General features: G+C 38.2%; 1 protein-coding gene across 3 annotated transcripts in view; it reads left to right on the top strand.

Annotated features, from left to right (window-relative positions):
- LOC128742487 (ras-specific guanine nucleotide-releasing factor RalGPS2) overlaps positions 1 to 24357 on the top strand; it is a 66985-nt gene that overhangs the window by 23785 nt on the left and 18843 nt on the right. For all 3 annotated transcript variants that reach the window (XM_053838864.1, XM_053838865.1, XM_053838863.1), the window contains 2 exons: positions 16651 to 16876; positions 16928 to 17179. In XM_053838864.1, coding sequence (XP_053694839.1) covers positions 16651 to 16876; positions 16928 to 17179 — 478 coding nt within the window. The remainder of the gene's footprint in view (positions 1 to 16650; positions 16877 to 16927; positions 17180 to 24357) is intronic.

Here is a 24357-nt window from a genome sequence, read left to right as displayed (position 1 = left end):
ATTAGTTCTAAAGTTATGAGCAAATTTGTATTTCGTTTGAATGGGAGCCACCCCCCTCCTAAAAAGGTAAGAAGTCCTAATTCATCATGGGAAAAAATGGTTGCCTCCAAAAACACCCACATGCCAAATATGGTTCCATTTGCTTGATTAGTTCTCGAGTTATGGGGAAATTTGTATTTCATTTGTGTAGAAGCCCCCCCTCTTGAAGTGTGGAAGGATCCTAATTCACCGTAGAAAATATTTTTGCCTCCAAAAACCTCCACATGCCGAATTTGGTTCTATTTGCTTGATTAGTTCTCGAGTTATGGGGAAATTTGTATTTCATTTGTCTTGGAGCCCCCCTCGTAATGTGGGAAGAGGTCCTAATTCATCACAGAAAAAATTCTTGCCTCCAAAAACACCTACACGCCAAATTTGGTTCCATTTGCTGGATTAGTTCTCGAGTTATGAGGAAATTTGTATTTCGTTTGTATAGGACCCCCCCTCCTAAAGTGGGGAGGGGTCCCAATTCATCATTGAAAAAAAAATTGTCTCCAAAAATCAGAGGGGTTGTGTACAAGACACGACCGCATATATAGGTGACGCAGGACTACGTAAGTCTCTTTGTAGTGATAGTGGCATGTATTCATGCTTGTAATCATTCGATTCTTCATGTATACATGCTATATGCAACATATATCCATGCTACATGCGTTATATGTAACATTTATCAAAGTAGTAACATTGCATACGTTCAATTCTCAAAAGATTGTGCATTTGAAAACAATTTAACAAAATCAAGAACACAAATTATTGCTTTCCTGCTACCTTACTGAAATTAAAGATTGTTTTTATTATCCATGGTTTCCCACGTTGAAGGGATTTTACCAATTCAATCCTATTTTATCAACAGCACATCTTTCCACTACACTTCTAATGAAATGGCAAGCATGCGTATTCATACAGAGTCGTATTATAACCGAACACTACAGCTGTAGCACATTTTTCCAACACAGGTATCAAGTTCGCCGAGGTTTAATCGTGTCGCAGTAAAGAATTAGCGATCGGTTGGGACAACGAACTTGTGTCATTTTTTCTGGCACACTTCCCTAACACAGACATCAAATTGGACTAGGTTTAATCGCGTTCGTAAGAAATCTGTTGGCACGAGGGGGCTTTGTTACTCTCTCTGGCGTATTTCCCAAGCAAGGACATCATAATGGTCTAGGTTGAACCGCGGTGTTAAGATATCTTGTTGAAATTAGGAAACTGTCACTTGTTTTGGCTTACTTCCCAAGCACAGATATCAAATTGGTATAGGTTTAGATCATCGTAAAGAATCTTCCAACCAATCACAAAGCGAGAATTCTGGTAAAACATAGGTTCATTATTTTCAATTTTTCAATAGTTCAACATCAAGAATCCATACTTTTCTTCATTTGTGTCAATTCTTAGAAGATTTTCTGATCGATTGGTGTAAGAATATTGAAAATCGATCGGAAAACCGCTGAGCTATTAGCGCTCAAAACCTTTCATTCTTCGTGACGCTCGCATTTTTCGATTTTTTGGAATGACACCCTATCTCAAAACTTGCCGTAAGACGTAGTCCTACGTCAAAACACACACATGCCAAATTTGGTTCAATTCGCTTGATTAGTTCTCGAGTTATGAGGAAATTTGTATTTCATTTGTACAGGAGCCCCTCCTCTTAAAGTGGGGAGGGGTCCTAATTCACCATAGAAAATTTTCTTGCTCTCGAAAACCTTCACATGCCAAATTTGGTTGCATTTGCTTGATTAGTTCTCGAGTTATGAGGAAATTTGTATGGAAGTCCCCCCTCTTAAAGGGGAGAGGAGTTATAATTCCTCTTATAAAGAGGGGAGGGGTCTCAATTCACCATAGAATAAATTCTTGTCACCAAAAAAAACACCCACATGCCAAATGTTGTTCTATTTGCTTGATTAGTTCTCGAGTTAGGAGGAAATTTGTATTTCATTTGTACAGGAGCCCCCCCTCTTAGAATGGGGAGGGGTCCTAATTCACCGTAGAAAATTTTCTTGCCCTCGAAAACCTTCACATGCCAAAGTTGGTTCCATTTGCTTGATTAGTTCTCGAGTTATGAGGAAATTTGTATGGAAGCCCCCCCCTCTTAAAGGGGAGAGGAGTTACAATTCCCCTTATAAAGAGGGAGGGGTCTCAATTTACCATCGAATAAATTCTTGTCACCGAAAACACCCACATGCCAAATTTGGTTCTATTTGCTTGATTAGTTCTCGAGTTATGAGGAAATTTGTATTTCATTTGTATAGGAGCCCCCCCTCCTAAAGTGGGGAGAGGTTCTTATTCATCATAGAAAACATTCTTGCCTCCAAAAACACCTACATGCCAAATTTGGTTCCATTTGCTGGATTAGCTCTCGAGTTATAAGGAAATTTGTATTTCGTTTGTATAGGAGCCCCCCCCCCCCTCTTAAAGTGGGGAGGGGTCCCAATTCATCATAGAAAAAAATTTTGTCTTCAAAAACACACACATGCCAAATTTGGTCCCATTTGCTTGATTAGTTCTCGAGTTATGAGGAAATTGGTATTTCATTTGTACAGGAGCCCCCCCTCTTAAAGTGAGGAGGGGTCCTAATTCAACATAGAAAATTTTCTTGCCCTCGAAAACCTTCACATGCCAAATTTGGTTCCATTTGCTTGATTAGTTCTCGAGTTATGAGGAAATTTGTATGGAAACCCCCCTCTTAAAGAGGAGAGGAGTTATAATTCCCCTTATAAAGAGGGGAGGGGTCTCAAATTACCCTAGAATAAATTCTTGTCACCGAAAACACACACATGCCAAATTTGGTTCTATTTGCTTGATTAGTTCTCGAGTTATGCAGAAATTTGTGTTTCATTTGTATGGGAGCCCCCCCCTCTTAGTGGGGGGAGGGGTCTCTAACCATCACTAAAACCTTTCCTGGCCCCAAAAACCTCTACATGCAAATTTTCACGCCGATTGGTTCAGTAGTTTTTGATTCTATAAGGAACACAGGACAGACAGACAGACAGACAGACAGACAGACAGACAGACAGACAGACAGACAGAAATCCTTCTTTATAGGTATAGATTATTCCGATTTTTTTGCGTGTCTACTGATATGCTGACAAATCCTTATGTTTTGGCTGATATTGAGAAAAAATCCTGATTTTTTCTGACTTTAACTAAATGAATATATTGTTGCAAAGAATAAAACAAAGTGACGGTATGATGTTGTACCTTCTCGCCATTCTCCTTAATAGTCCGGTCTGTCGGTTCGCACATATGCAAAGTTTCGATAAAATTTAGAAAAATATTCATACTTTTACAAAACAAAGCAGGATTTTTGCACAAAAAAACTATAGAAATAGCAACGCAGTCAACTGCGTTAATTGCGCCAATCTGAGTTGTGCTGATTTCAACGGATTAATTTTATCGGGACATCGATTTGAATCGAAAAACTAACATCGATGTGACCGATTTTCCTGTAAGCTCACATCGAATCGAAACATCGGAAAATCAATGCTGGAACATCGATGTTTCGATTTATCGATGTGACATCGCCCATTACTACATTCATGTGATCCACTTCACTTCACTGAACGTAGAAAATTACAATTATTTGTGGCAAACTTCTCGTATTCCTACCTTTTATGTCTCAAGAACAAAACTACGGTTCACAAAACACTAGTAAATACCACTTGCTATTAAGCCTTCTGTATTTCACAATGAAAACTTCCACTGTAATTAGAGCTCCGTAAACACAGTCAGGATTATGCAATAGTGTTGCCAGAAAGATGAAGTAATCTTTCATTCAAAGGCTAAACTTCTAAAAAAAATACAACACTTAACCTATACCACAGACAAACAGACATAACTCTCGGAAGAAAAATCAATAAAAATTATCGTACTTCACATTTAGCCTGAACACTAGCACCATCTATGATCGACATTCCCAAATATTAAATATCAACAAGAGTATCCCTCGAAGTAGTAAGTATTTTTTATGGGGAATTCCCCTTCTTTCGTCAAAAAGCGCCACTTTGACCAAAACGGAGACATTTCCAACTAAGCCCAAATTTGAAATGACGGTTTAATCGGTACGAAGGATGGCAAACGAGTGTTATGTCTATTTGTCTGTGCTATACTTTGGGTAAATCCGAAATTTGCAATAGAGGTTTCCGTCAAATCTTACCTCTCCTTTTCTTATTTTTTCTCGAAAGTACTCCCAATACGAGTGACAATGGCGCAAAAATATATTTTTTTCGTTGCCTATAGAATTCACTACGATTTTTTAAACAATACAAATTGCAAGAATGTTGAATTTCTTTTCACCAAATCACGAATGTTGAGTTTTGAAAAAATTCGTTTCGGCTGCACTGTTTATCAAAATTTTCAGATTTTCTGGCAGCATTGCACAACAGATTTTGACATATCAGCGATTGAGTGAAAATGACAAAACGAATGAAAAGCTAATGGTTACTTTCTTTTTTGTTCCGTGTCTTGCCACAAGAGTGGCACAAATGGTTTCGAAGTGGTGAAAATAGAGGACACTGGTACAAAAAGGCATGTAATACATCCGAGAAGTGACGGGTTGAAATATACGTATTTTAGTTTTTAATTTTTACAGTAGTCAGAGGTTTTATATGGGTATCATTTCTAGGAGTCAAAACAGTAGAATCAATATATATAGAATGCCAGTGTCGCTGCAGTGCTCGTGGTAAACATCACACATTTGAAAATTACGTATTTACACTGTATGCGCATATGTGTGAGTGATCGATTCGAAACGGGAAGCTGATTGTCAAACTAAAAAGGCAACCCATCAAAAAATCCTTCTGCTTTTCCGTAAATCACGTAGGATAAATCACCCGATTTGGTCGTTTTGGGGTATTTCGTCGGCAGGAAAATTTTCTTATGGGCAATTTGACAATGTAGTTCCCGTATCCAAGACACGAACCAGCAACATGTTTGCCACCAAAATATCCATGAATCACCAGCGACACTGGCATTCTGTATATATTGATTATACTGTCAAAACAGAACATTTCATGAAAAAAAAAATTTGACGGAAAACCTCTATTTACGTCATTTAATTTAATTGGTAGTAGTACAAAGTTTACCAGGTCCGCTAATGTGCATTTTGTTGCGCTGAACGTGTCATATGAAAGGTGTGACCTATTCCGGAAAATAACACAAAAGTAAGTTGAGAAGTCTGCGATTATGATGCTGCAACCGATACGCAATACCGAACCAGTATTCGACAACTGCATATCGGATACGCTAAGGGAAGCAATATTGAAGCAAAAATTGATGTCAGTTCAAGAAATTGTTGTAGAGGGTTGAGTGCTATAAAACGCAATCGTTATCATATGAAAAAAACGATAGTAGAGTGCCCGTTAAATTTTGTGAATAAGCAACGACGTGACGGCATGACAAAGCAGTGTTGTTAAGTATTCAAGAATAGCGCGATACAGCACCGTTAATAATCAGCAAGCAAGTAAGATACGAATGAAAAAAATGTTAGGCTATACCTATAGCACACACAAACAGACATAACACTCGTTTTTCATTCTTCGTAACGATTAAACCGTCATTTCAAATTTGGGCTTAGTTGGGAATGTCTCAGTTTTGGTCAAAGTGGCGCTTTTTGACGAAAGAAGGGGAATTCCCCATAAAAAATACTTGCTACTTTGAGGGATACTCCTGTTGCTATTTGATATTTGGGAATGTCGATCATAGATGGTGCTAGTGTTCAGGCTAAATGTGAGGTACGATAATTTTTGTTGATTTTTCTTCCAAAAGTTATGTCTGTTTGTCTGTGCCTATAGCGATCAACTCTATCATCGATTTGAAAAGGATGATTTGCTATTCCTTCGCTGCGAATTCACTCAACGAAAAAAGCCATGTGGTTCGGGTGATTTTGAAGCTCGGCTGCAGACTTGTTATCAGGGCTTGAAAAGGGATCGCAAGTTGAATGTGACTGCCGTGAATGCGAACTTTCCGCATTCAAACTCCGCTTTTTGAACGATCATTTGACTGTTTTTTTGAATCCAGTCAATCTCCCGCTTGCGCTGCTGCCGTCTTACAATTCAAGCGGCATCTCTGCAGAAGCAAACAGTCAATCTCCCGTTTTGCTTTGCGCTTTGAGAATATAAACTGCAAGTTGTTATAAACACCGTCCGGTGCGACTCGGTTGCCACCCGTCCACATGCGCACGACACTGGGTGCTTTCGATAATAGAACGCACTGGCGTTGCTACATACTGGCACGCTCCCCGACAACACGAAAACCCGATCGAAGTGCTTATACCTTCGGTTGGGCACCAACGAGTACGGTACTAACGACGGGCCGCATGACGGCTTGCATGATTTCATTCTTTGCTTTTTACCTTTGTTATACTATATAACAAAGGTAAAGAATCTGACTAAAGAAAAGACATTGGAGCTCAGTCACAGTCACGGCCTCCTGTCATCATTAAACCTGATTTGCTCAACGATGATTGTTGTGCGTGACTCTGTTCAAAGTTGCTAGGAAAAGTTCGAACAATATTTTTTCGAGTTCAACATTTAGGCGATTTTATGAACTGTACGATACAAATTTGATTGCCCGGTGTTTTCGTTAGGCAGCACGGATCGATTTCGTGGTGATACAATGGTATTTGTTGCCGTTTGCTTGCAATCATTAATTTCTGCCGCGTTCATCGACTGATACTCCGCAAGTTTTCGAGCAAAAGATTCAGAAGGTTTCATCGAGATTCATGCGTACTTGGTTTTGACGAACTGAAAATGAGTTACTTGTCACTTCTTTAGTCAGTTTCTTTAAACAAAGGTTTAGAAATTGGTCGAAAAACGCGAAATAGAACCAAGGCCCGGAGGGCCACGTGTCATATACCAATCGATAGGGTTCAACGAATTGAGCAATGTCTGTATGTGTGTGCAGCTCATTTTCTATCGCCTGTTTCTCGGAGATGGCTGAACCGATTCATCCGCTATTACTTTTGTTTGAAAGGTATTATTGCCTAGTATATCACTATTAAATTGTTTCGTGGTCTGACTTTTCGTTTGAAAATTATAAGCAAAAATGTGAAAACTACGTGACACGGTTTTCTTCGGAACCACGCAACCAATTTTAACGATCTTAGTACCAAACGAAAGCTGTTACTATTACTAAACGTTTTGCTAAGTTTTATTGAAAACGGACAAGCAGTTTAAAAGTTAGCCTTGAAAAACCTGTTTTGACAAGGTACAAATGAACGCCTGTTTCTCAGAGATGGCCAAACCGATTTACGCGCTATTAGTTTCATTTGGCAGGTAATTTAGAATTAGCATTTAGCATTCAATAGATCACTATTGAATGGTTTTTTGATTGGACGTTTAATTTGAAAGTTATGAGCAACCGAATACACCACACCAAAATTAACAATAATTTATAATGATTTTAACCAAGATAATTTACCTAATTTCAATTATTTTAATATCAAACGAGAGGTTTTCACACTACGAATATATATGCAAAATTTCATAAGAGTTGGTTTTATCGGTCAAAAGATATTAACCCTCGAACACTCGCGCTAACTTTTATAACACGGTTAATTGCGCGCACAACAGCCCAAAACCAAAGAAAACGTGCGCACTAGAGTTTTGACTAATAAAACTTGGTTTTAAGTTTATTAAACCTTTGGAAGAGTTTCTTAAAATTGAAAGCTCTATCGTCTGGTAGAATTTGAATTTTGATTAATCCCCCTAAAAGCGAAATAAAAAAATTAATTTTCTTCAGTTTCAATATAACATGTGTTCTGCAAACTTTTAGAGCATATTATTGCAAGAAATTTTGCTGAAGACAGTAACTTTCTATCTCTTCAGTGAAGATAGAAAAATCTTATTTATTGTATATGAATTTGTAAAGTCAGTTTTTCTATTCTAACTCTTTTTGTAATTATTGTGTGACTTTTTCACGTATTGCAAAGTTGTACAAATAGTAAAAATACACAACTTTGCTGAATTTAGTATACCTGTATGTTTGCTTGTTTAGGAACTGAAGAACTTTGGTTATAAAAAATACCCTGATTTTGACCCCGAATTACTCGACTACCAACAGACGGATACATCTTAAACATTTTACATTTGCTGGTAGTTTTGCTGCATACAGACACCATTTTTCCGTATGAAGAAACGATAGGAAATTCCAGTTGGCGCCAATTGCGGTACACCTCACATGCTACTTGCTTCGTTTCTGTGATGTCGGTTTATGCTAATGTTGTTTCCTAACAATTTAAAGTATTAATGCATTGAATAATTCTGACATTTTGCTCATAACAAGTTTACTGAAGAATATACGTTAGTATATACGTAACATACGATTTGTAACTTTATAACAATATGGCATTCAAAAACCTACACATGTTGTACAAAATACAACAGCGTGAGTAACCGAAAGTTAATAAAAATTGATGAAATTTATTCAAGAAAACTTTATTGTTGTGAATCAAATAGAATGGCATTACAGGAAATTATGCATAGTTTAAAAACTTATAAACTAGACCTTTGCTACGCAATATATATGTTAAAGAATAATATTTCATCTTACAACTTACTTTTACTTGCACTTACCCTCATTAGTAACAACTTACTCAGAAAAGGAATTATCAAAATTTATAAGTGCTTCTATTTGGTTCAAATTTTGTAAACTTATTTCCAAAAATTTCATGTAAACCAAACGTGTCGATTTCTATCTCAAATAGCAAGTAAGACCGTATAACAAAAGTTCCTTTCACCAATAGGTGGATTAAATCAGGGTTTTCTCATTCGTTTATATTCGGTGTACGTCACTGAGTTGTCAGGACGTTGGGCACCGTTCTCTTTCCGTGCTTTTGAAAATATTTCGAAACAAGTTAATTTTTCGATTCAAGAACAGTTTTTTCGAACTAATTGTTAATTCGTTTATACAAAGCATCAGATTGTGTTTTGTTCCGAAATATTTAATGTGCGAACATGCATGTCCCATGCGGGTTAAAAGCTATCCTACTGTCTTTTATAAATCTTGATTTGGTTAAATTGCGCATTTCAATCGAAAACGGGTTTTCAATTGAGAGATGTGAATCTAATATTCAAATAAAGTATGGTTTAAAAATTCGTTATTTTAAACTTTAATCGTTTTAACTTTCATGTCCATATTATTCGCTAAACGAAATGTACAGAATGTTTTCGGAGCGCAGCGCAGATAGCACGAAAGAAAGAAAAAAAAGCAAAGTATGAGTGGGGCGCTCGGCTGTCGGGGTTTCGCCCGGTGCCGCACGGTGCATAAACTTAACACACATAAAACCGAACCTAACAAAAAAATCGGCACCGATGTGCGGAGTCATATTTGTACGAGAGTCGGCGAAGTGCACTGAAACCGGGTCACATGTCTGCGGCTGACGAGTGTCGTTCGCGAGTACAAATTGGTTTTTATCAGATAACGGCCTAGAATGACTGCAGCTTTGCTAAGTAGTAGTAATCAAAACAACATAGACTAGTTACAGCTGTATTCCAACTAGTCGGTTGCGAAGTCTGTCGATAATGAAGGGTCAAGGGTTTGAAACATTTGTTTTTTTAATTACAGCACAACTATCGTAGCATACATTAAATTTATAGATTTAAGTTACCATTAAACCTAATGGACTGGAAAGAAAGCTTTTATGCACCCCCTCCAGTAATTTTTCGCGTGACTCAATTCAAAGCTATTCGAAAAAATTGTGGGAATTATTCTACAACTACATTTGGGAAGTTTTATTAACTACTAGCTGAGTGTGCCCAATCTTATTCAAAGCGCCTTTGTCTCACAGCTTCGAAAATTCTCATAATGCATGCAATGTAAGCTACAAAACATTTTTTCTTCATTTGAATGTATCTACTCCCTTTGTAAATTCTCCTCCTGTTATCCCCAGCCACTTCTAAATCGATCTTCTTTCCGGTAATCCCTATAAATCGACACAAATCCCTTTTTACGATTTCGAACTTCCCCTTTGTTAATGGCGGCCCTATTCCCTCTTTTAAAAATCCAGCCACTTGTACAACTGCTTTTGCCAACCCCTGCGCTGATTCTTTTATGTCAAAAGAACTTGTGTTTGACAAACGATGTTTGATAAAGAACAATCCAGACGTGCTGGAGTTATGGCGAATCATACATTCAGCCACGTTCCGTGTCGCCTCCACCCCTTGTCCCCCCTTATTAGCACCCTCTATTGTCAATTCCTCAGTCCTGATTAGTCCTGATTCCCTTTGCAAGTTTCTAAACGACCAACTCCGAAGCTTATCATCGACTTTCCACCAGTCTACTTGGCTCCGATGAATGGTATAAAAGTTACATGTCTTTTCTTTTATTACAACTTTTTTACGTTATAGGGGGACCCGGGGCAAGATGAGCACCCGGGGTAAGATGTGCACCCGGGGCAAGATGGGCACCCCGCCATTTCACAGCTGCGAAAACCCTTGGGTTAAAAACTCCTACAAACTATTAAATTGTGCCAAAACGAAGTAATATAATAGCGTTGAACATAAAATATCACGCACTTGTTGGAAAAATAAATTATCGTTCTGACGGCCTTGATTTCTTATAATATTTTGCCATCAGAAAAGAAGCATTTTAAATAAATAAAAGATGCTTATTTGTAGATTACGGCTCTTTTACGATTGAACAACATGTACTTTCCCAATTGAATCGTTTAAAAATATTTTCTAGTGATTCTTTTATATTTTACTAGCTGACCCGACAAACTTCGTATTGCCACAAATTAACCTGTGTTGTACATAAATCATGAATCTCGGATGATCTTTGTCACAATCTCGAGTTTTGCAAGCCCCCCAGTGGGCGGCGCTTCCGACGGCGGGTCACTGGCAACACTCGCGACCGTCTCGTCCTGAATGATCTAGTGTTACTATAGATAGTTTTTGTGGTCTTGTATTGACTAATGTTTTATGGAAGAGTCTCGAATTTCTCGAGTTCGATTAGTTTTTGAGTTTCGCAAAAATTTATGTTTTATTTGTATGAGAGTCCATATCCCCCTACCACAGGGGTGAGGGGTCTCTAACTATCGTAAATATCGTAATAATCGTAAATTCAAGACTCCAAAATCTCCCACATGCCAAATTTGGTTCCATTTGCTTGATTAGTTCTCAAGTTATAAGGAAATTTGAATTTCATTTGTATGGGAGCTCCCCTCTTATAAGGGGAAGGGGTCGTAATTCACCATAGAAAAAATTTCTGCCATCTAAATCTCCCACATGCCAAGTTTGGTTCCATTTGATTGATTAGTTCTCGAGATAAGAGGAAATTTGCATTTCATTTGTATGGAAGCCCACCCTCTTAAAGGGGAGATGGGCCATAACTCGCTTTCTAAAGAAGAGAGGGTCTCAATTCACCATAGAAAAAAATCTTGCGTCCAAAACCACTTACATGTCAAATTTGGTTCCATTTGCTTGACTAGTTCTCGAGTTATGAGGAAATTTGTTTTTCATTTGTATAGGAGCCCCCCCCTCTTAAAGTAGGGAAATCCATAGACAATATACAATAGAAAATATTCTTGCCTACAAAAAAACCCACATGATAAATTTGGTTCCATTTGCTTGATTAGTTCTCGAGCTATGAGGAAATTTGTATTTCGTTTGTATAGGAGCCCCCCCTCTTAAAAAGGTAAGGGGTCCTAATTCATCATAGAAAAAATGGTTGCCTCCAAAAACACCCACATGCCAAATATGGTTCCATTTGCTTGATTAGTTCTCGAATTATGAGGAAATTTGTATTTCATTTGTGTAGAAGCACCCCCTCTTAAAGTTGGGAGGGGTCCTAATTCACCATAGATAATATTTTTGCCTCCAGAAACCTCCACATGCCAAATTTGGTTCTATTTGCTTGATTAGTTCTCGAGTTATGAGGAAATTTGAATTTCATTTGTATAGGAGCCCCCCCTCCTAAAGTGGGTAGGGGTCCCAATTCATCATAGAAAAAATTTTTGTCTCCAGAAACACCCACGAGCCAAATTTGGTTCCATTTGCTTGATTAGTTCTCGAGTTATGAGGAAATTTGTATTTCGTTTATGTAGGAGCCCCCCCTCTTAAAGTTGGGAGGGGTCCTAATTCACCATAGAAAATATTCTTGCCCTCGAAAACTTTCACATGCCAAATTTGGTTTCATTTGCTTGATTAGCTCTCGAGTTATGAGGAAATTTGTATTTCATTTGTATAGGAGCCCCCTCTCCTAAAGTGAGGAGGGGTCCCAGTTTATCATAGAAAAAAATTTTGTCTCCAAAAACACTCACGTGTCAAATTTGGTTCTATTTGCTTGATTAGTTCTCGAGTTATGAGGAAATTTGTATTTAGTTTGTATAGGAGCCCCCCCTCTTAAAGTGGGGAGGGGTCCTTATTCACCATAGAAAATATTCTTGCCCTCGAAAACTTTCACATGCCAAATTTTATTCCATTTGCTTGATTAGTTCTTCAGTTATGAGGAAATTTGTATTTCATGTGTATAGGATCCCCCCCCTCCTAAAACGGGGAGGGGTCCCAATTCATCATAGAAAGAATTTTTGTCTCCAAAAACACCCACATGGCAAATTTGGTTCCATTTGCTTAATTACTTCTCGAGTTATGAGGAAAATTGTGTTTCTTTGGTACAGGAGCCCCCCCCTCTTAAAGTGGGGAGGGGTCCTAATTTACTATAGAAAATATTCTTGCCCTCGAAAACCTTTACATGCCAAATTTGGTTCCATTTGCTTGATTAGTTCTCGAGTTATGAGGAAATTTGTATGGAAGCCCCCCCTTTTAAAGAGGAGAGGAGTTATAATCTATACCTATAAAAATGGATTTCTGTCTGTCTGTCCTGTGTTCCTTAAAGAATCAAAAACTACTGAACCAATCGGCGTGAAAATTTGCATGTAGAGGTTTTTGGGGCCAGGAAAGGTTTTAGTGATGGTTAGAGACCCCTCCCCCCACTAAGAGGGGGGGCTCCCATACAAATGAAACACAAATTTCTGCATAACTCGAGAACTAATCAAGCAAATAGAACCAAATTTGGCATGTGGGTGTTTTCGGTGACAAGAATTTATTCTAGGGTAATTTGAGACCCCTCCCCTCTTTATAAGGGGAATTATAACTCCTCTCCCCTTTAAGAGGGGGGGCTTCCATACAAATTTCCTCATAACTCGAGAACTAATCAAGCAAATGGAACCAAATTTGGCATGTGAAAGTTTTCGAGGGCAAGAAAATTTTCTATGTTGAATTTGGACCCCTCCTCACTTTAAGAGGGGGGGCTCCTGTACAAATGAAATACCAATTTCCTCATAACTCGAGAACTAATCAAGCAAATGGAACCAAATTTGGCATGTGTGTGTTTTTGGAGACAAAATTTTTTTCTATGATGAATTGGGACCCCTCCCCACTTTAAGTGGGGGGGGGGCTCCTATACAAACGAAATACAAATTTCCTCATAACTCGAGAGCTAATCCAGCAAATGGAACCAAATTTGGCATGTAGGTGTTTTTGGAGGCAAGAATTTTTTCTATGATGAATAAGAACCTCTCCCCACTTTAGTAGGGGGGGCTCCTATACAAATGAAATACAAATTTACTCATAGCTCGAGAACTAATCAAGCAAATAGAACCAAATTTGGCATGTGGGTGTTTTCGGTGACAAGAATTTATTCTATGGTAAATTGAGACCCCTCCCTCTTTATAAGGGGAATTGTAACTCCTCTCCCCTTTAAGAGGGGGGGCTTCCATACAAATTTCCTCATAACTCAAGAACTAATCAAGCAAATGGAACCAAATTTGGCATGTGAAGGTTTTCGAGGGCAGGAAAATTTTCTACGGTGAATTAGGACTCCTCCCCACTCTAAGAGGGGGGGCTCCTGTACAAATAAAATACAAATTTCCTCCTAACTCGAGAACTAATCAAGCAAATAGAACAACATTTGGCATGTGGGTGTTTTTTTTGGTGACAAGAATTTATTCTATGGTGAATTGAGACCCCTCCCCTCTTTATAAGAGGAATTATAATTCCTCTCCCCTTTAAGAGGGGGGGCTTCCATACAATTTTCCTCATAACTCGAGAACTAATCAAGCAAATGCAACCAAATTTGGCATGTGAAGGTTTTCGAGAGCAAGAAAATTTTCTATGGTGAATTAGGACCCCTCCCCACTTTAAGAGGAGGGGCTCCTGTACAAATGAAATACAAATTTCCTCATAACTCGAGAACTAATCAAGCGAATTGAACCAAATTTGGCATATGTGTGTTTTTGGAGACAATTTTTTTTTTCAATGATGAATTGGGACCCCTCTTCACTTTAGGAGGGGGCGTCCTATACAAACGAAATACAAATTTCCTCATAACTCGAGAACTAATTCAGCAAATGGAACCAAATTTGGCGTGTAGGTGTTTTTGGAGGCAAGAATTTTTTCTGTGATGAATTAGGACCTCTTCCCACATTAGGAGGGGGGGCTCCAATACAAATGAAATACAAATTTCCCCATAACTCGAGAACTAATCAAGCAAATAGAACCAAATTCGGCATGTGGAGGTTTTTGGAGGCAAAAATGTTTTCTACGGTGAATTAGGATCCTTCCACACTTCAAGAGGGGGGGCTTCTACACAAATGAAATACAAATTTCCTCATAATTCGAGAACTAATCAAGCAAATGGAACCATATTTGGCATGTGGGTGTTTTTGGAGGCAACCATTTTTCCCATTATGAATTAGGACTTCTTACCTTTTTAGGAGGGGGGGGGGCTCCCATTCAAACGAAATACAAATTTGCTCATAACTTTAGAACTAATCAAGCAAATCGAACCAAATTTGGCATGTGAGAGTTTTAGATGGCAGAATTTTTTTTCTGTGGTGTATTACGACCCCTTTCCCTTTTAAGAGGGTTGGCTCCCATACAAATGAAATACAAATTTCCTTATAATTTGAGTACTAATCAAGCAAATGGAACCAAATTTAGCATGTAGGAGATTTTTGAGTCTTGAATTTATTTTATGATAGTTAGAGACCTCTCACCCCTGTGGTAGGGGAATATGGACTCTCATACAAATAAAACAGAAATTTTTGCGAAACTCAAAAACTAATCCAACTCGAGAAATTCGAGACTCTTCCATAAAACATAATCAATAACAAGACCACAAAAACTATCTATAGTAACACTAGATCATTCAGGACGAGCCGGTCGCGAGTGTTGCCGGTGACCCGCCGTCGGAAGCGCCGCCCACTGGGGGGCTTGCAAAACTCGAGATAGTGACAAAGATCATCCGAGATTCATGATTTATGTACAACACAGGTTAATTTGTGGCAATACGAAGTTTGTCGGGTCAGCTAGTTCCCCTTATAAAGGTCTCAATTTACCATAGAATAAATTCTTGTCACCGAAAACACTCACATGACAAATTTTGTTCTATTTGCTTGATTAGTTGTCGAGTTATGCAGAAATTTGTGTTTCATTTGTATGGGAGCACCCCCTCTTAGTGGGGGGAGGAATTTCTAACCATCACTAAAACCTTTCCTGGCCCCAAAAAACCTCTACATGCATATTTTCATGCCGATTGGTTCAGTAGTTTTCGATTCTATAAGGAACATACGGACAGACAGACAGACAGAAATCCTTCTTTATAGGTATAGATAATATTTCAAAAATATGGCGTTTTGCTGGGGAAAAATGAGCACCATTTCTCGGGGCAAGATTGGCACCCTTAAACTTTACAACATAACTTGTAAAAATAAAAATAATCGCTAAATTCCATTATTTCCATTGCCGTAAACGTTTTTCGGGACGAAACGGTTAATGAATAACGATCTTCGAGTTGTCATCGACGCGTTGAATGTGAAAGGTTATTCCATTAGAAGAAACACACAAAACTATGGTTTGCCGATGTAAGTCCTACGATGTTACCTCAAAATGCTTGAGCAGATAACGTATACCAATGGAATGAGGCCATTTAAGACCATATTCATCAAAAAAGAGAGAAAGGGATAATCCATCACATCCTTGAAATTAAAAATGTTAGTAAGTATGGGGTGACTCTCTTGGAGCTTTGGCATTCAAGCTAGCAAAATAAAAAAAATCTCATTCATTCTATAAAACTGCAATGCTTTCAGATAGGACTGGCTCAGAAAATTTCATAAACAGCCATGCAACTTTACGAATCCCTTAATAAACTTCAACCCCTAAAGCTCGAGACTTTAAAGTGACTGTTGGTAAACTACTCGAGTTGCTTAAAAATGTCAGCCCCACCACTGGCTTTTTTACTAACTTATATTTAGTAATTAAGGTTTTTCTAAAAACTAGGAATGTTACTAAAAGCAAATAATTCATTTATCAAACAGGTGCCCATCTTGCCCCGGTATGTTTTAGACGGGTGAAAAAACAATTATTTTCTTATCAAGTTTTTTTCAATACAGTTTCAAATATTTCAAATCAAAATAGTATAGGAAAGTTATAACAACCGTTTAGCAACGGTTAGCTGGAGAAAAATCGTGCTTTTCATGACCAAGACTTGAGCTGAGCTTAGGGTGCTCATCTTGCCCCGGGTCCCCCTACCTATATGTTTCGGCTATACACTGACGCGTATTTTGAAGGTAGAACGGTCTTGAACTGAGAAATTTTTTTCTTAATATATTTTCAGGTTTGTTTTTGACTGATTTAGTGTATATAGATTTAGCTCATCCGCACAAAAGTGGGTTGGAGCCAGAACAACGACGTGTTAAAATGAATAATATTTTGCGGGTGATTTCAAATTACCAAGGATCAGATTACTCAAGCATTCAGCCAATAGCAAGGACTCTCAATTATCTGAACTCCGTCCGGTATATCGAAGAACTGCAAAACATATTTGAAGAAGACCAATACAAGTATGTACGTTTATTTTAACTGACCAACAATAATTGCTTCATCATTAACAGGAAGTCACTTTATTTGGAGCCATTACCGTCATTATCAGCGCTATCAGTTGAAGTTAACAATAGAAAAACTTCATGTTCTAGACAAGCGACGTCAGTTCCAGGTACCGACAGTGGACAAGGGAACACGTCTTCGTTAGCATTTTTGAATTTGTCACCAGCAAAATCTAACTCAATGCGCTTTTCCAACTCACTTGTAAACACAGCTTCCAATAGATATATTGGACACAGGAAATGTCGTAGTTTAGGGACAAAGTAAGTATATTTTAATTTCATATCATATCGTTTCATATCGTTTTATTTCATGTGTGATATAGCTTTAGTCAATAATAGGATATTTTTTTCAAAACAGTCGGGTACCAGCCGAAAAAACGTGGGTGTGAACCCCACCTGTCATCACCACGATATATTTTCGGGTCTATCGAAATTTTCCAGTTCACCTAATTAATCTTCGCGTCAAACACTTTCTCAAATTTCAAATAATTTTTTCCATACCAATTGTTTGTAGCGATTCAAATATCGGAGATCGGGAAACCGGGAGCCATTAGTGAGCTGGAAAAGTCAGGAATTTCACAATCAAACCGGGGATACTGCGTTTGATAAATTTTTTAATAAGTAATTGCTGGATTGTTTAATTGCTTATTTCGCTGGTAATTCTGGTAAAGTTCGTGTGTACACATAAAATTTTCACTCAAAAAATTTCGGACTCAACCAGAATTGATTGATTAAAACCATTGCTATGTTTTCCTATCAAATTTTATTGTTAAAAATGACGACTTTCAAGTCGTCAAGTCAAGTCGCTTCTTACACGAAGGATACATTCCGCGTAATTTAAAACCGTTCAAATTCCAAAATTCGCTTAAAAACCGCCTAAATTCCAAAAGTTGAGGAAAAATGACCTCGTGATTTCCAAAACTACGCGTAATCAGAGCACATTCGCTTAAAAAATCGCGTAAATTCTAAAATTTTCACGTAAAAAACGCGTAAATTACTAAATTCACGTCGAAAAACCGCGTAAATTCCGAAAATCGTGTAAAAATAGTTTGTTTATTTCATTACAAAATGTCCTTTATGAACCCAAGGAATCACTGGGGATCCATTTTTTATCTTTCATCTAATTGCAAAAAATTATGCGACATCTAATGACTTTAGTACTTCGCTGAAAAATATACTTTTCGATTTTGAAATTTTAGAAAACCTTGTGTGACAGAGAAGGTTCAAAAGCAAGAGTTAAAATAGAGTTTTCTACCAAATCAAATAAGAAGCAAATTGCTTTCCTGCCAGGCAATCAACCGACCTGCCCTATGCAATCCACTAGACCAGCAAATACAGTCTATCGGTTTGAAACAAAATGAGCTTGTGTTTTATCTGTCAAATGGGAGCAAATTAACACTAAACATTTATCTGGAATTAAACAAAGTGTTGCCGGGTCATTCAGGTTTCGACCAACATGTTCGTACGTGTATGGGAGCCTTTACAGAACCTATCTCCTTCCTCACCTCATGCGGTCTCATTGAGTCACAACTACTCATTGTAGACACTATACTCTGAGTATTTCTAGTCATTGTGCGTCCTGTTATATGAATCGTCAATAACTTCTTAATATAATAACTTCTTAATATTTTTAATATAAACGTATAATGTGAACCAAAAACTCACATGCATATCAATAAAAATGCACACTAGCATCAGCCCGTTGAAGAGGACAAAATATAATGTTGAAACGTTAAGGCAAAGTAAAATTTCGTTTTTTTTTTCTTACTAATAAGCCAAGAAAACCTAAGTCCAAAAAATGAATGATGTAATCGATAACAACGTAAAACATATTTATAGTTTCGTTATTTCTCGGGTAAATTTTCGAATAGACCTAAGTGACAATGACAATCTCCTCTCTTCCGCTTTTTACGGCGATCCTAATGCATTTTAACATATCAGCTTTGCATAAAACGGTTGCCGGAGTCACTAGTTAGCTAAATGTTTCGAAAATTTCCTTTTCTATGCATTTATGTAGCCGTGAAAGACGGAAGAGAGGAGACGCGAAGAGAATCTCTCATTGTCACTTAGGTCTATTTGAAAATTTACCCGAGATTTCATCATTATTTCCTACGTACATTGAATAAATATTTGTCATCGTTACAAATAATTATTCAAATGTCTGACTTTATTAACAAATTTAAACAATACGAGGATCTATCAATAATACAATAATGCGGTTGTACCAACTGCGGGGTGAGATCGTGCCAAAAAAGTATAGGTTTTTGTTCTTTAGCTTGTTTTATACACAATTTAGCAATTAAGTTGATTATAAGCCTGTAAATATATACTTCAATGTTTTGTTACCTATTGCCACAAAGATGGTTTAGTTACAATGAACATTGATAATATTAAAATTTAGCGTGTAGGGCGCTTTATCTCTGCATATTAACGTTGATTGGAAGCAAAGCTCATAGGCAAATAAACACAAAACTAGTGAAGCCCATGCGACCCCTACATTTGGCTGTCCGAACTAGGAAAATGATGATCAGTTACAATTTTTCGCTGGACGGGTATACAAATCAAAATATTCTTTATTTAAATCTCAGTAAAATGAATATTGCGAACATTAAATTTTCCGGAGCGGTTTCGAAATCTTATTTACTAGCTAGCGCACTGGTGGTTGCAAATGAAATGTGTACTTAGGACAAGTAAATTGAGATCCGGATTTAGTTTAGGTTTGTATGGTTATGTTTATAGATGCGGGACCGTAAAATTTAGATCCAGATATATTCATGAAAGTGTTCTACTTAATTGTTTAAGGTAATTTTAATGGTTTTAAGCAAAATTATAGCAATATTTCATTCAAGGAATGCTGAATCAATGTCCTTATTATTTAGTATTTATTATGTAATAAAATTTTAATAGTTTTAAATAAAATGCAAGCAAATAAAAATTATAGTAAGTATATATGTTATTTTCTAACCCAACCATAACATTTGATTGATTCCAAAGCGCGTATTTAAAAAAAAATCAAATCCGCTTCTGAAGATTTTAGTTTTCTGTGTGTTTTGACAGTTTGAAATAAAAATATCATTTTTACCGCGGCGCCAACTACTTGTCGAATGAAGCTTTTGTTCACCTATCAACTTAGGGACTATATTGGCTTGCTTCATTGTGCCAAATTGTTTTATTGTGCTTTGCAGCTGGATTAATCCAGATTATTTTCTCTAATGCCAATGTTTATGACAAAACAAAACAGCAACATTGCAGTTGTCACTCTTTCTCTTTCTCACCCACAGCATTCGCATTGTCGCACTTTTTGTGCCAGTCGCACTTTTAGACTGCGGTGTCCAGTAAGGTGCAAAATGCGGGATATTTTCAGGTATAATAAATTAAAGTTTGTCACGAGGTTTTCAAGCCACCTTAAATCTCGCACGAGCATAATATTGTTTTATATAAATTTACAAATTATGGTTGATTATGTTATACCAGTAGTACCTCCCAGTTGGTTTCGAGGTATGACGCTAGCCTAATAAGGCAGTCGTCGTATGTTCGAATCTCGACTGGGAGAGGCTGGTTTTTTCCATGTGTGGAATGATCACTGCGACCAGTATAGTTGATCTATTGTAATATCACCGCCCGGGTGTTTGCTGTATGACCTGCATTGCATTTTTTTTTGCTATAATTGCTATTGAGTGAGCGATATGCTTTATTAAATAAATTTTTTATGCGTGCTTGTGTGTATTGGAGGTTTACCCTTCCTTCAAAGCTTAATCTACTTTACCCACTTATTCCTCGCTGCCAGCACTATCCCATATTATAGCTGTCCCTGGCGAGGACTCCTTCATTCCTCTGACCAGTACACTTAACTATAGGAGGGACTTTTGCACTGTCAAGAGGCTTCAGTAGGTAAATATATAGTGATATGAATAAATAAACCGTAGTTCGAAACCGTAATGACTTGTGATTTATATCGTGAAGTAACGCGACATTACATTGGCGACGAGTCGGGAAACCAGCACGCGTTTTGATGAAGAAAAATCACTGGACAGGAAAGGAGCTGGTTATTTTTCGACGCGACATTTTCGGAATACTTAGCAGCGAAATGGCGGAACGCGCCGCTAGCTTTCGCAGTTTTGATTCGGAGAGCGAAGAATGGGAGTTGTACAGAGAGTAGTTTTTTGAATCTATAGTGGCGTGGAAGAAAACATGAAGCGGGCGGTTTTGATTAACCATTTGAGCTCTAAGACATATAAGCTGCTGAGGGATTTGTGTACACCAGTGGTGCCCAGACATAGGCGTGGCGCGGGCCAAATCAGATCGCCCCATGAGTCCGCGGGCCGCAATGATCTCTGGCGATTTCTGCGCATATCAAAGTGTAACATAGGCGGCAGCAAAAGCCGATTTTTAAGAATCACCACAAGATTTTAACTGGAAAGCAATCATATCTATAATATGCACGAGGTATTACGACTGATCTGAGTGACCTCTGTGTCACCAACAAAATTATTCATAAGTTCTCCATCCCTCAAACCAGTCCGCGGGCCGCACGAATCATCACGAAGGGCCGCATGCGGCCCGCGGGCGCGGTTTGACCATCCCTGGTGTACACCGAATCAACCAAAAGAGAAACCGTATACCGAATTATGCAAGTTGCTTTCTACTCATTTTACCCCGCCGGTCGTCGTACATAAGGAGAGGAGAGTATTTTCACGAGCGCAGAGGCATGAGCACGGCCATGAAAGTGTCAATGACATCAATGATGGTTAGGGTTAAAAATCTCGCTGCAAACTGTAAGTTTGAGCAGAATTTACAACACAGTCTCGTCAATAAATTCATCGATGGACTAGAAGGCAAAGCGTTTGATAGAATCTGTGAAGAGAACGAAGCGATTATTCTGGAAAAGCCACAAGCCACAAGCATTGGCGTTGAAGTATGAAGCTGACAAAATGGAAGCACCGCTAAACTTCGTTGACAGAAAAAGGGCATCTAGTGGCATGCGGAAGGAAAATCGACGACCGGAACAGTTGATGAATAAGGCAACCGTGAAGTGTTTTGTGTGCGGTCGGTCAGGTCATTACCGGAAAAATTGCCGCTTCCGAGAATACACATGCAAAAAGTGTAACCAGAAGGTCATTTGCAATTTGCGAGGTGCAGAAAAATTTCTTCGCTGGTACGGAGTCGGACGACAGCGATCATGCGAAGAGCAGAGAAAACACGGCAGAGGAGCAGGTTCAATTGCAGCAAAACTATATAAGTAAGTGTGAAACGATCAGTTTGCACAAGTTGTCAGTGTCCCAGTATAAGTTGGATTGGTTAAAAATGGAAATCAAAGTGCTAGAGGAAGAAATGTTGATGGGTTTGGATTCCGGTGCGGGTGTATCTGTTATTTCGGTAAACTATTACAAAGCAAAGTTCAGAGGATGGCGACTCGAAACATCTAATCTACAACTCCAGTTATACTCAGAGCATAAGATGAAAGTGGTGGGTACGATACTACCGATAATCGAATATAATGGTAAAGTGAGAAGAATATTGTTCGCGGTGGTAGAGGAAGAAGGGCCACCGTTGTTAGGTAAAAATTTCATGAATGCTTTTGGGGTGCGCTTGGCTATCGTGAATAACATTGTTGCCAGTTTTGAACCGGAGTTAGCAAAATTATTATCGAGACACGAGTGCTTGTTTGCTACGTCCCTGGGTCGCTACGTATACGGGACAGTAAACTTAGAATTGATGGATGGGGCTGAACCGACTTTTAAGAAACCCCGGCAAGTACCGTATAAATTTCAGCAGCAGGTTGCTTCGGAATTAAATCAAATGGAAAAAAGCGGAATTATTGCTAGAGTTGATAGCAGTCAGTGGGGCACATAGTTGGTTCGGTGGTAAAACGGGATGGAGGTATAAGGCTTTGCGGTGACTATAAAGTGACTCTCAATCGTCATTTGAAAGACGTCAAGCACCCACTACCAACAGCGGAAGAAATTTTTGCCAAACTGAACGGTGGAACTCGGTTTTCTAAGTTGGACCTATCCAAAGCATACAATCAGTTCGAATTGAATGATTATTCTAAGAAACTTTGTGCAATTTCCACTATCCAAAGTGTTTACCAAATGAACCGTTTGCCAGCAGGTCTAAAATTAAACAAATCTAAAATGTGATTTTTTCAAGACCAGTGTGACTTTCATGGGTTAAATCATTACAAAGAACGGTCTTAAAAAGACAGATGATCGTTTCAGAGATGTTCCGGAACCACAATCGTTGACCGAGGTGAGAGCATTTGCGGGACTGGTCAATTATTATGCCAAATTCGTTGCTGGACTAGCAGACATCATGAATCCTTTGTATAAACTATTACGGAAAAACGTCAAATTCGAATGGACGGAAGAGTGTAGCAAGGCGTTTCAGAAAATCAAACAAGAAATTTGAAAAGATGTTACGTTGGCTCATTTCAATCCGTCTGCTGCATTATGTCTCACGTGCGACGCTTCAAACACAGACAAACAGACGAGACACTCGGGATAATTCTATCGTCCAATCAAAAAGCACTCATTTTTCAAAAAAGCATGTTTCGCAACATGGCCACACCGCGGCGCGCGTGTGTTGCTTTGAGTTTTCGATATAAAACCATTCAAATGTACAAAACCCTACAGCATAAAACCCTGCAAATGCAAGCTACTCCGCAACATGCATAACAGAGGGTGCTAGTGTGCAAACAAAATGTGCAGGACGATGGTTTTTAAAGGATTTTCTTCTAAATGTCATGTCAGTTCGTCAGTGCTTCAAATGTCGGTGTGTCGGCTGTGCTAAGTCAAAAGGATCACGGTGTTGAACGACCGGTGGCATTCGCATCTAGGGTACTTCACCCATCAGAAGCTAATTATAGTGTCATTGACCGGGATGCGTTGGCGATTATATATGGAGTAAACAAGTTCTTTGTGTATCTGGCAGGTAACAAATTTACAATGCGAACGGATCATAAACCGCTATTGTCTCTTTTTCATCCAAAAAAGGAATTCCAGCAATTGCGGCTAGTCGAATGCAAAGATGGGCGCATTTCCTATCTGGTTTTAATTATGACATAGACTATGTTAAATCACAGGCAAACGTTTTTTTTTTTATTATAATTAACCCTCCGCTCACCCCCGTTACCAAAAAGCTCACACAGAGAGCCCCCTGGTATCGGACACTTACAGAAACCTCAGCTTAGAAGAGAACTGGACAACACACTAAACAAAGAAATTAATTTAAGCTAAGGAAAACAAAGAGGATACATAAAATTATTTAAAAAACTATTTAATGGGCGCCCAGTGGAATTTAATATTCCTTTTTAAGGGGCCCAGTATAACTATAACTAATAATAATTCTGATTAAGCTGCTGGTAGAGAGAAGTTAAATTTAATTTACGATTTACTTTACATAGGCATGGTTGATACGCTCAAATTATGTAATTGATTATG

This window comes from Sabethes cyaneus, chromosome 3 (genome assembly GCF_943734655.1).
Source record: "Sabethes cyaneus chromosome 3, idSabCyanKW18_F2, whole genome shotgun sequence".
Lineage (NCBI taxonomy): Eukaryota > Metazoa > Arthropoda > Insecta > Diptera > Culicidae > Sabethes > Sabethes cyaneus.
Note: the sequence above shows the minus strand (reverse complement) of the source record. Positions and strands in the feature narration are given on the sequence as shown.